The sequence below is a fragment of the Artemia franciscana genome, chromosome 5, assembly GCF_032884065.1.
Source record: "Artemia franciscana chromosome 5, ASM3288406v1, whole genome shotgun sequence".
Classification (NCBI taxonomy): domain Eukaryota; kingdom Metazoa; phylum Arthropoda; class Branchiopoda; order Anostraca; family Artemiidae; genus Artemia; species Artemia franciscana.
This window is the reverse complement of record NC_088867.1, coordinates 32,304,932-32,318,513: the sequence shown is the minus strand read 5'-3', so window position 1 is coordinate 32,318,513 and position 13,582 is coordinate 32,304,932. Positions and strand designations below refer to the sequence as shown.

General features: G+C 36.6%; 1 protein-coding gene across 2 annotated transcripts in view; it reads right to left on the bottom strand.

Annotated features, from left to right (window-relative positions):
- The window catches only part of LOC136027282 (rho GTPase-activating protein 44-like), a 103,604-nt gene that overhangs the window by 30,896 nt on the left and 59,126 nt on the right, over positions 1 to 13,582 (bottom strand). For both annotated transcript variants that reach the window (XM_065704370.1, XM_065704372.1), the window contains exons 8-10: positions 13,316 to 13,465; positions 9,990 to 10,170; positions 6,000 to 6,212 (exon numbers count right to left, since the gene is read on the bottom strand). In XM_065704370.1, coding sequence (XP_065560442.1) covers positions 6,000 to 6,212; positions 9,990 to 10,170; positions 13,316 to 13,465 — 544 coding nt within the window. The remainder of the gene's footprint in view (positions 1 to 5,999; positions 6,213 to 9,989; positions 10,171 to 13,315; positions 13,466 to 13,582) is intronic.

Sequence of the window (13,582 nt, the reverse complement as noted above, 5' to 3'; positions counted from 1 at the left end):
GAGATTCAAAATAAGAGCTCTGAGTCACGATGTCCTTCTAAATATCAAAATTCATTAAGATCCGATCACCCACTCGTAAGTTATAAATACTTCATTTTTTCTATTGTTTCCTCTCCCTTTAGCCCCCCAGATGGTCGAATCTGGGCAAACGACTTTATCAAGTCAATTTGTGCAGCTCCCTGACACGCCTACCAATTTTCATCGTCCTAGCACGTCCAGAAGCACCAAACTCGCCAAATCACTGAACCCCTCCCCCCAACTCCCCCAAAGAGAGCAAATCCGGTACGGTTACGTCAATCAGGTATCTAGAATTTGTGCTTATTCTTCCCATCAAGTTTCATCCCAATCTCTCCACTATTAGCGTTTTCCAAGATTTCTGTTTCCCTCCTCCAACCCCTATGTCCCCGGATCCAATTCGAGCCGAAAATGGAGCATCTGAGACATAAGATCCTTCTATATATCAAGTTTCATTAAGACGCGATCACCTATTCGTAAGATAAAAATACCCCAATTTTCACGTTTTCTAAGAATTCCGGTTTCCCTCTCCAAATCCCCCCAATGTCACAGGATCTGGTCGGAATTTAAAATAAGAGCTTAAAAGCACAAGATCCTTCTAAATATCAAATTTCATTAAGATTAGGTCACCCGTTCGTAAGCTACAAATACCTCATTTTTCGAATTACCCCCCCCCCCCCCCAAAGAGAGCAGATCCGGTCCGGTTATATCGGTCACGTATCTTAGACTTGTTTTTATTCTTCCCGTCCAGTTTCATCCTGATCTCTCCGCTTTAAGTATTTTCTAAGATTTCCAACCCTCCCCCCAACTGCCCCAAATGACGCTGGATTCGGTTGAGATTCAAAATAAGAGATCTGAGTTACGAGGTCCTTCTAAATATGAAGTTTCATGAAGATCCGATCACTCCTTCGTAAGTTAAAAATACGCCTTTTTTCTAATTTTTCAGAATTAACCCCCCCCCCCCCCAATGGATCAGATCCGTTCCAATCCCATCACCCGTTCGTAAGTTAAAAACACCTCATTTTTATAATTTTTCAGACTTAACCCCCCCCCCCCAACTACCCCAAAGAGAGCGGATCCGTTACGATTATGTCAATCATGTATCTAGGACTTGTGCTTATTTTTCCCACCAAGTTTCATCCCGATCCCTCCACTCTAAGTGTTTTCCAAGATTTTAGGTTTCCCCCTCCCCCCCCATGTCACCAGATCCGGTCGGGATTTAAAATAAGAGCTCTGAGACACGATATCCTTCCAAACATTAAATCTCATTAAGATCTGATCAACCGTTCGTAAGTTAAAAATACTTCTTTTTTCCATTTTTTCCGAATTAACCGGCCCCTCACTCCCCCCCCAGATGGTCAAATCGGGAAAATGACTATTTCTAATGTAATCTGGTCCGGTTCCCGATACGCCTGCCAAATTTCATCGTCCTAGCCTACTTGGAAGTGCCTAAAGTAGCAAAACAGGGACCGACAGACCGACAGAATTTGCGATTGCTATATGTCAGTTGGTTAATACCAAGTGCCATAACAACAACAAGTTTTTCTTAACAAAAGTAAAGAACAAAATATGTCTTCAGCAAAGTAAAAATGACATTATAATGAATAATCAACTAAACGTTAAAAGAAACCACTTAAACAACTGAAATCAATAATGAACTTATAAGTTACAAACAATGAAACTAATCTTCAACTCAAACTCAAAGCGAACACAAGTAACTATTTAATTGAACCAGGAAGTTGTCTGTCTTGTGCTCCAGTTTAAATTAAAAATAAAAAAACAGATATAATAAGAGTTAAAACAGTGTAAGAGATAAAACAGTTAAAACAAACGGATATTAGACTTAATAAAAAACTACACCAATAATGAACTTAGAATACACCCAAAATAAAATTGATATTCTAATCGAACTCAAAACGAACAGAAATTTCTAGATATATGAAGCGAAAAATTTCCTTCCTTGTACTCCAATCATAGCTCGATTGTTGTTCGCGCTCTACTGAAAGCAATATATATTTTAAGCAATTACAAAGCGAGCGAGAAATAAAAAATGGACTTTAGTCAAATAAAAAACTCAAGGCCGTATCCAGGGTAAAGTAATTGCCTGGCTGCAGCTCACCCCCACCCCCCATCACCCGAAGATTAAGACGAAGATGAAGATTAAGACTCGTAAAAAGCTACAAAATGCAAATAAAATAGTGTTGATGCGTTTTGCTGAGTTTTTTTTGCAAGCCCCCTCGAACAAAACACCCAAACAATGCATCCGGAGTGACAGGTGTTATTATGTATCGGCCCCCCCAACCCTCACGCAAAGGTTCAATTTTAATCATAAATTAAAATGACTACAAAAATAATATAAATAAATTTTGATACACTCTGTAGTTTTTTTGAAACCCTCTAAAAAATCATGGCCTTTGCTTCGAAAATACACTTAGATATAGCCATACAAAAACTAAACTGTTCACAATACATTTTGTTTTCAATGAAATAAAGTTTATATTTTGTTAAACGAAAGAGAAGCGAAAGAAAGCACCATTTTTTTTTGGTTGTTGTAAAAATTGATTCGTCATGGGAGGTCGTTTTCCTTCGTTGCGTTATGGTGATGTTATAACAAATGAAAACTAAATTAATTTTAAATTTACTTTTTGATTAAAAATAAAATAATTAAAAACGAATTCTCCAATAACAATCAAGACCAAATTAAAGAAAATTTTCAAGTTAAAAGAAACAGTTCTATGTCAATACTCTTCTTTTAGTTTAATTTTTTTTTAAACATTTGGAGTAATGGTGCCTCAATTACCTTTAGAAATAAGTAGTATAATTTTTTAAAGAAATCCATTTTATTCTTTGCAGTCAAGTTTTGTAATAACGAATCTATTCGGCTCTTTTATGCATTTTAAAGAAATATGTTGGGAATAGAGAAATATTAATTGAGCTTTAATGCATATTAGTTTGATGAAACTAGACTGATGCTAGAAAATGTAATCGCAATAAACTCGAAAACTTTCACTAATCTACATATTTTTCAATGTTATAATAATAAAAGACCAATTACTTAAAAATATATGTGGCTTTCCATTTTTTATTTCTCTCTCGTTTTCAAATCGCCTAAAATATATATTGCTTTCAGCGAAGCGCAAATAACAATCGCGCTATGATTGGAGTGCAAGCAGGAAAATTTCCCACTTCACATATCTAGTAATTTCAGTTCGTTTTGAGTTTAATTAGAATATCAATCTTATTTTGGGTACATTCAAATTCATCATTGGTTTAATACCAATAATGACTCTAGATTCTGGGGGCTTGTGTCAGCCCCAAAAACCTTGCTATGTGATCTTTGGACTGCTTTTGAACAAATGGCTATCCCAAAATTTCCATCGGATGCACTTGGGAGAAATAGACCGTAAAGGAGGGGGCTAGTATCCCTCTTATCATTTTGACTTTAAAAAGGGCACTATAATTTCTAATTTTCACTCCAATGAACCCTATTCGAAGTTTATACCGCCACCCTTTCCATTTAAACATTATATGCCCCCGTCCACCAGTCCGGCATAACTTACAACCATTGTCCTGAGGGCTGTGTGTGTGTGTGTGTGTGTGTGTGTGTGTGTGTGTGTGTGTGTGTGTGTGTGTGTGTGTGTGTGTGTGTGTGTGTGTGTGTGTGTGTGTGTGTGTGTGTGTGTGTGTGTGTGTGTGTGTGTGTGTGTGGGGTGGGGTGGTGTCATCTTCACATACACAATTACTGGACCTTTCAACTACGCTGAACAAAATGGCTATCTAAAATTTTTTATTGAATGTTTTTGGAGGAATCATTGGCTTCCGAGGGGGGGGGGGTTAGCTATCTTCCGATCCCTTTCAAACCTAAAAAAAACTAGAAGTTATGATTACTAGTCCAAAAAGCCCCCCCATAGCTTATATAATCATCATTTTTAATTAAAACCTTATATGACCCAAGGGCACAACTTACAACCCTGGCCACAAGGACTGTGGGGTTGCCATCCTCAAATACATATCTCTTTTAACTACGTTGAACAAAATGGTTATTACAAAATTTCAATTGGATGTGTTTGGAGCAATGATGGGCGCGGGGAGGATATCTGCCCCCCTATAAAAACTTTATATACCCCAGGGCATAACTTACAACCTTCACAACCCATAGGCTCTAGGGGTATTGTTTTCAAACTAAAGACAATGTTATATAATTTTTGGATTACTGTTAACAAAAAGGCTATCTCACGATTTCAGCTGAATGCGTTTAAGGAAAAGAGGATGTCAGGGAAAGGGGAGGGCTAGTTGCTCTCCATCATGTTTGACTCTTAAAAGGAAACTAGAACTATACATTTCGAATCAAACAAGTCTCTTCTAAAGTTCACACGACCAACCCTTCCATAAAAAACTTATATACCCCTGGGGTATAGCTTACAACCCTTTTCCCCAGACTTTGGGGGATTCTGCCAACCCCAAAGACCTTATTATATGATCTTTGGATAATTTTTGAACCAATGGCTATCTAAATTTCTGTCGGATACATTTGTGAAAAATACGACGCGGGAGGGGGGGGGGGAATTGGACTGCCCTCCGATTACTTTGATTCATTAAAAGGGCACTAGAACATATGATTTCCAATCAAATGAGTCCATTCCGAAGTTTTAACGACCACTCTTTCAATAAAAACCTTATTTGGGGCAAAACTTACAACTTTTGCGCTGAGGGCGCGTGGGGACCTTTCTATTACGCTGAAAAAATGGCAATCTCAAAATTTTGACTGGATGTGTTTTGGGAATTGATGGACATGGGGAGTGTTGCCTTCCAATTACTTTTGACAACTATTTTGACCTTCGATACGAAGTACCCTGGTCTAAAACACCCCCCCCCCCAAAAAAAAAAAAAAAAAAAAAAAAAACAACAACAACAAACAAACAAACATTGTGCCCAAATCGCTCTGCAAATTATTGTACTGCCATAAATTAACCTAATACTTAAACCGAAGATGAAACATTTATGCAACCATAACTTAGGCAGCGCAATAGCGGTGCCTAACCCCTATGATTGATGCCACGTTCTTATTTTTAACTAGGATTGGACCGAACTGATTACTCATCTGGATCGAACTCTCAATTATTATTATATCAAGCCGATATCTTACTAATAAGCAGCCTGGCTGCATATTCCAGATACTTTCAAAGCCCTCCATTTCGCATTTCCCTTATTCAAGCCTTCTCTACTTGCCCTATTTTCAATTATTCTCATAAAATCTGTCTCCAGGTAACTTATCATACAAAACCTCTTTCCTTCTAAGCTTAAACCTTTCCAATAATACTCAAAGATATTTTTTATAACGTTGCCACACAAATCGTCACTTGGTGCTTCACCAAAATCTATCCCAAAATCATTCTAAAGACCTTTTCAATTATCAATTATCCTGCCACTGAAAATTTCGAGCTTTAGAGCACAATTGTCATTCTGACACTTTTGGGTGGATTTGAAATCTAGTCCACGTGAGATTAGGGGTGGATTGCAAAAGGAGTTCCGCAACTGATACACAACTAAAACAACACTTTTAGACGTATGGTTAATTTCAATTAGCGATTCCACTTGAATTTTCGCCCTTCTTCTGGAAAAAGGGAAAAAGAAACTGATCGTCTAGAGACCATAACAAATTAGGACCTGAAATTTAGCTCCCTTCCTTATATGAACATCACCATTGCCATCTATCGATAATTAGCTTTGTTTTAAGGCTATTATTCGGACAAAAAGATTAAAGCAAATTTTTGCTATTTTAGTATAATTGACTGCCGCTAAACTTGTCTTGACAATTTAGACGAAGGCAACTTTTCACTATTATTTGTCTACTATACCCTTTTTTGTGCTAGTAATTTTAAACCTCGTGACATATCGAAATTTAATAGGCAATATTCAGCTTTTTTTTTTTATTTCCTATGTTCTTTTGAGTAGGTACTGTTCAATTAGCACGATCAACTCACCCAAGAGCATTTTTTCCATCTTCATCAGGGATCCATATTAGATTAGGAGCTATAACAATGGCAATATTCGACGGGGTCATCTTGTTCACGTCTTGATAATTCGTCAACTCGGAAAAAAATCTGACTAGATAGCGGAGATTGATAAAATACGGTTTGGGCATCTTTTTCAATACATTCTTCATAGACTGAAGCTGACCGTCAAGATTCGATGCCCTGTTAAGAAAAATTCAAAGGTTAAATCTCGATAGTAAAAAAAACGTCTTTATTTATTGGCCTTGATACTGTAAATAAAAGAAAAGTAGATCACATTCCTAGATTTGTTCAATGAGAAAACCCCCCCCCCCCAGAAATGAGGTTTTTTTCTGTTTAACCTGCCATATTCCCTATTCTATATTCCCTACTCTATCTAAATTATCCGTTATTTCATTAGAAAGTGCTTAATCATTCTTATTAGCTGTTATTTCACTACTTGAGTCTTCATCTTAATGTACAGACTGCCTGGTGAAAAAAAAAGATTGGCCAATAATTTACATGCATGCATGTTAGCATAGTCCGCATGAGGTTGAGTTCGTTCAGATTGAGTATTGTATCTCACGCGTTTGTTGATACTCGTTGTTAGGTGTGACAAAATTTAAGGACTGCCTAGACAAGTTACAAATTCAAATAATAGATTATGGTCACCACGATACATTCTATTCTATTTGGTTTTCACCTTGTTTGCACCCGAGATCTTTCGAACTCTATTTAAGGTTACGTAATATCACACAAATAACAATCCAAGCAAGAAACAAAACGTAATTTTACTGTTTAGGTTCTGTTTTAATTCTGTTTGCTTTGTTAATATTTGTGATCTATTTGTCCTATCTTCTTTTTCTTTACCTTTTTTTGATTTTTCGACAGAAAAAAAGTAAATAACGGATAAGTAAATATTATAAAGCAACTTAGTTTGATAGGCAAATTAAAGTTCTTTTCAAGTAATTTGAACCAATACAGCTCGAAAGAAAGTAGAAAAGCTACAAAAAAAAATCCACGTTACTTAGGCAAGGTGAAGCGTGACAGCTGCCTTTGGTCGACTTGGCCGACTACTATGTCGCAGAGGCCATTCTCTGGTTTTATTTTTTGCCAATAGCTGCTACTTCCAGCTGCCAACCTCAGAAAACTTTAAAGATGGTATGTCCCAAGAAAGTCTTTTCTTACAGAAAACAAAACCGTTCCTTAAAGACGGTCTCAAAATACTTAATTTTGCTTAAAATTAACTTATTCTCTGTTGCTGAACGCCCAGTCAATGTTGTTACTTTTAAATAACCTATGGACAAGCTATTGCTATATCCCTTAGTGACGGACTTTCTGTGACAGGAGGACGTTCTCTTTGCGGTATGGCATATCTTTGTAGGTAGAATTACTTTTGTAGAAGTACAAAAGTACAAAACTACTCTTTCACTACTACTTTGAAGCTAATACAATTCTCCAAATAAATTATAATATTTAAAGTAGAAATACGAAAACGTGGCATTTACAGCTAAATTTTAAGTATTTTTTCGAAAAATTTGAAATGTAATGCCACTGAGAAGAGGTGTTAAAAAAAAAGGGGAAAATTTGCCTAACATAGTCAGAAACGAATAGAAGGTAGACTAGTTAGCAGAACTGTAATACCATTCTCCCTTGAAGATGGACATAATTTTGCATGCTTCTTACAAGTCATTCTTCGTGACGGAGGAGAAATCCCTGAGTAATGAAAAAACTAAAATACCTTAATTGACGTCTCTTTGGCTGTACATAACTGCCAATCAAATTTCACTGCCAATCACTTGCCAATCAAATGAACCCTAATACCACACGACGGAAGGTAGGTAGGTAGGGGTCAGAAATAGCGTATAAATGTAAAATCCTTCCATCTCTGGGAGGGAGATAGGAAGAAGGGGGAAAGACCATGGACTCACTTTCTAGTTTCAATGACACAGATTGAAAATAATTATATGTTTTTTTTTCAAACAAAGTACCACATACCTCTTTCTTTTTACTAGAAATTTGGCGACAGGATGAGAACGAGGGCACTAAAGTCCATGGCCCCCTTTGGTCCTCCAGTCATACTGATTGAAACTCCTTACATGATTCCGTTTCAAGCAAGGTGCAACTTGCCAGGATTTTAACTAAAAAATTGGCAGGGGGGGGCATTGGGGAGGACACTAGCCCACTTTGGTTCTCCAACCATAAATGTTGAATATTCTTGCGCGGCTTTGGTTCAAACCAAAAAAGACACCCCCGGCGTTCAGTAAAAAAATTTGGCGGTCGGAGGGACAATTGATGGGGTGGAGAGAACTTTGTGTCTTCATTAGCGCAAATTAAGAATGCTGGCATGATTCTGCATCAAACAAGGGACAGCATGTCTACCTTTCTTCTAAATTGTTACCAAGTGGGGGAGGGGGACAGAGGGACCACAGGCCCATTTGTACTTGTAACTCTATGTTTGTTTTGCACCGATTCAGGAATATTTTCGTTCTTGCACCGAGTCAGGTATTAGCTCGTTTTTTAGTCATAATACGATTTTTATATGTGTATCACAGCGATGAGACTGTCCGCCCTTCAGAATTTTTGAAACGGTATATTCGGTACTGATTTATGTTAAAAAAAAACACAAAAAAACCTGCGCTACAGCCTTTTATCAGTCCTTCAAGAGTTATTGATCAGCATTAAAAAAAAAAGAAAATAAATAAAATAATGTATCTCTCTTAGTTCAAGAGTTTATTTTCTTTCCACAATCTATCTTTCTAATAATGATACTACGATGGGAACAAAAGAGTAAGTTCTGGCTGCTTTAACAATGAGAGAGCTATTGACGTTCAGAAATTGCATGTGATGCCATTCTTCTGCCTCAACCCCAAACGCAGAAAATTAAGAGCATAACTGAACCGAAATTGTTAAGACAAGGAGCTAGTGCCAAATAGATGGCAATAAAATTGGAACTGTGGAAATATACTCTTTTCTTGGATCTTTCAAATTTTCTATTTATAAGTCTAAAAAAATATTTTAGAGACGAGTCAAAGAAACCGTCACACATCTAAAGCACTTAAAGGTTTCAGTGTATCTTCATTTTAGAATTCTTGCCTGCCTGCTTGAACAGAGCTATCCATTTAAAATCGAAAACATGGTTAGAAAAAACGAAAGTTTGAAGGAACGACTTTAGATAATCCCTCTTTAATATAGATTATAAAAACTCTACTTTAGTTCAAACACTGTAAATTCTAGGTATTAGAAACGTGTAAACCACCCTTTTTGGGTAGTTTTATACCCACGGATTATGTATCACTTTCCAAAATGTAATTGTCGCATTTTCTGATCCTGAGGATGGTTCACACTTTTCCCGTAAAAACTACAATGATTAGACCCTTATATCTTATTCACGATAAGCTAAAATGCGAACAAAATTGACACTGACCTGACAAGGAAAACAAGACCTTACTTTGTGAACAAAAGAAAATTAACACACACAAAAAAAAATAGGACAAAACCAAAGCACTGCTCCCACACCACACCAATTGTATGAATATTTTTATGTTGGCTGGGCGTTGACTCCTATCCCCTGTATAGATTTTATGCTCTCTGAAAATACCATTGTAGTACAGTCTAGAGGTATATAGCCTGCCTAGTATGTAGAGAGTCTTGAACTTGAGCCCCGGAGTTAGCAGACTTAAAGAACAACTTTTGTTCTCAAATAGTTCTTTAGGATTAAACATCCAAAAAATCTCATCGTACTGTTGTCTTGCTAAAGAGCTTCAAGTACATTGTTTTATGCATTTTCTCATGACAAAATGTACATACAAGCAAAACAAAAAGATGCGGCGGAAAGTACAGCCGTGAATAAATTTCCATCGTTAGTAATTGCTCTTTGAAGCTAGATAAAAAATAGAAATTTTATAGATTCCACTTTCATGTTTAGCGAAGCATGATTCCTTGGTAGGTTTGTTATACCTTACGATTCTAACCACTCACCTGACACTGTGAATCCACTCTTCGTACAACTCGTGAGTGAGTAATGGCTCAGGCAATTCTCTCAGGTAAGACTTAAGGACGCTAGCTATAACATGGGGATCGCGTGCGTCTTCTATTACAGCCGTTAGATCACAGTAACCAGCGTCGAAAACAGCTTTTAATTTACGGATCTTTGAACTTCCTGTAATAAAAACTTTTACTTTCTCTTCACTTCACAGATATAGCTAAAATAGAAGTAAAATGTTTTATACGTAGAACCTGGGTGTTAAACCCAATCTTTGGAAGAGCTAATTTTCTATCAAATGATAAGTGGGACTTGGACACCAGCCATCAAGCCAGATTTCAATCAAATGTTTATTTTATACGAGAAAAGATCCGATATAAACGAAGTCTATTGATAAATCTTACGTTATTCAGTTACTTTAGATGATGGAAAAATGGCGACCTTAGTTCTTCAGCAGGCGAAAACAAGGTTTTCTCACCGGATATTGCATAGCCCCTACCAGACTACTATATAACAAGGAAATTTCCATTCTAACGGCGCAAGAACGTTCATCCCTGTAAGTCTAAAACGATTGTTGAACTGCAAGCAGGATTTTGTCCAGGATTTTTTTTTTTTTTTGGGGGGGGGGCTTACAAAAAACTTGAAAAAATGAATAAAAATTTTGTTTATATTCGTTCTCGTTACTTTCTATGAGTCGGAAAAATATTTCGGGGGGAGGGGTTCAAACTAGGGCCCGATCGATATGGATTTCTGGGATCCGATATCGATGCCAATATATTGGTTGCGTGTCGATAGGATAGTGATATAATTTGCCAATAAATTCCCCTCTGGAAAAAAACCCTTACCTGAACTTTAAACCCCCCATTCTCTGCCCATATTCATACTCACATGTTTCTTTCTGGTCTATTACACAGCAAAGAACAACCTCAATAATTCACTGCGGATTCCAAAAATTAGGCCATTTACAAAAATTGTTTAATTTTGCTTACCCTTCTGATCAAAAGCTTCTGAACACAAACGAAATGGCAGATATTTGTGAAAGTGACAAATAAGAAAAAAATTTAATCAAAGAAGCAGGTTTAGCTATATATTAAATAAAAAAAACTAGTTTTTTTAACTGAAAGTAACGAGCGACATTAAAACTTAAAACGAATAGAAATTACTCCGTATATGAAAGGGGCTGTTCCCTTCTCAACGCCCCGCTCTTTACGCTAAAGTTTGACTCTCTCTTTCAACTCTACTTTTTAAAACAGTAAAACACTTTAGCGTAAAGAGCGGGGCGTTCAAACAAGACAAAAAAAAAAAAAAAAAATAAACACGCATCCGTAACCTGTCTTGTGGCAAAAAAATACAAAATTCCACACTTTTGTAGATAGGAGCTTGAAACTTCTACATTATGGTTCTCTGATACGCTGAACCTGATGGTGTAGTTTTCGTTAAAATTATATGACTTTTAAGGGGTGTTTCCCCATTTTTTTCTAAAATTAGGCAAATTTTCTCAGGCTCGTAACTTTTGATGGGTAATATTAAACTTGATGAAACTTATATATTTAAAATCCTCATTAAAATGCGATTCTTTTGATGTAACTATTGGTATCAAAATTCCGTTTTTTAGAGTTTTGGTTTATATTGAGCCAGGTCGCTCCTTACTACAGTTCGTTACCACAAACTGTTTGAAAAACAAATATGTGAAAATATAACTGAAAGATGCGTAAGATATTTATTGAAACTGAATATTCAAAACCAAATTCCAATAGCGGGACTTTGAATTTTGATCAAACACATATTAATGTGAAAACTTTATTTTACACTCATATGATATGGTGTCTTACTAACGAATCTATTCTAGGGACACTGGATACAGGGGTGCGGCTAGATTTAGTATAGTTAAGGGGTGCAGCTAGGTGCAGGGATTTAAAAAGTATGTCGAAAAATCGTCCAGTATGCCGACAAATACGGACACACAAGAAAAATTTCCAAGCTGTTGTCACGCGGCGGCGAAACCTTGGAAAAACCCCCTCCTCACCTTAAAACATCCCCTCTCCTCCTTAGCTGCGCCCTTGACTAGTCATCATTGTTTTAACCGATTGAATCTTAGATCTTTCACCTACGCAAGTAAACATTCATTAAACAAAAACGAATGGTTTATTGCATTCTTTTTGGTTATTTTGGTAGAGGATTCTGTTCTTGAAGTCACCATACATTTAGAACATTGCTGCACCTGGTGTTAATTAACAAGTATTGACAACAAACATACTTTGACTTCATTTGTCTCACCTCTGCTGAACTCTCCACCATGTTCACCCTTAGCTGGTGGCTCCACCCCCAAGGACTGGGCAAGCAAAAATTACCTGAAGAAATCTGGTGCAAGCTTCTGAAAAAGTTGCACAAAAAAGCGAGACGATAACCGATATTTTTTTTCCGAGATCCGATACTACCACTGACCTTCATATCAGCTCGATATTATCAGTCGGCCGATATATCGTTCGGGCCCTAGTTCAAACACCCTCCCCCCCCCCGCCCAGGATACGGCCTTGACTGCAAGTATGGATTCATACTGTTCCGAGCAAGTTTAATCCAAGAGTAGTAACCCTCCTGTTTTTTCATGTTTAGACGGCTACAAAATAGGAAATATTACACTTGACAAATGCGATTATTCAAGGGCTGATAGAATTTCAGAAAATCATTTTAGTCAAAAAGCATCAATCTGAATGGGCACATAGGTAAATAAAGTATTCTTAAGTAAACAAAATACAATTAGATTTTTCTCAGATTGACTAAATTATTTGATTTTTTATTTGATATCAACGTCTTCCGTTTATATACAATTCTGTCAAAAATGACTATTCATGGAATCGTTCTAATTTTTGTTATTTGATATTAAGTTGTTTTGACTTAATTAGCAGATTATTTTACCCAAAACTTCGAAATTTTTACAATTTTACCCGCTAATTCTTACACTCTTCATATATTCAAGTACTTCAACACGAGTGTTCAAAGCTCAACACGCGTGTTAAAAGGTTTGTTGGTTTCTCTTCTTCTAATCGGTTTCATCCTTAAGTAGGACAATAAAACTTTTAATGAACCCTCCCCCAACTTCCTATGATCAATCCATTTTACATGATTAGGCTCGGGGCAAAAATAGATGGGGGACACCACATTTTACTAAATCCTATGACTCTGATAGTATTACTGACCAACTTTCTGATCAATAAACTATACTGGCCAGAAGGAAAAAACCCTTTATATAAAAGAAGAACATTAACTCGAGCTATATCAATTCATTCTCTAAGCTTGCACCGATCAAATATTTTGTGCATACCTCCAGCAACACGAAAAAGCCCTTCTTCTTCCAAACCAACTTCAAGAAGGGCACATATACATACTTCAATTGGGAAGGCTATAGTTCTACCGGAACTTTCCAAATGTGTTTCCAATTTAGTACCAAACACAGGACGAGCCGGATTGTCACCTGAAAGATGTCACCTGATTAGATATATAATAAGAATACTTCAGAACAAATATTGAAAAAGAAAAATACAATAAAAAAAATAGAAGGATCAATCATTAAAAACCTATTATACAAAAC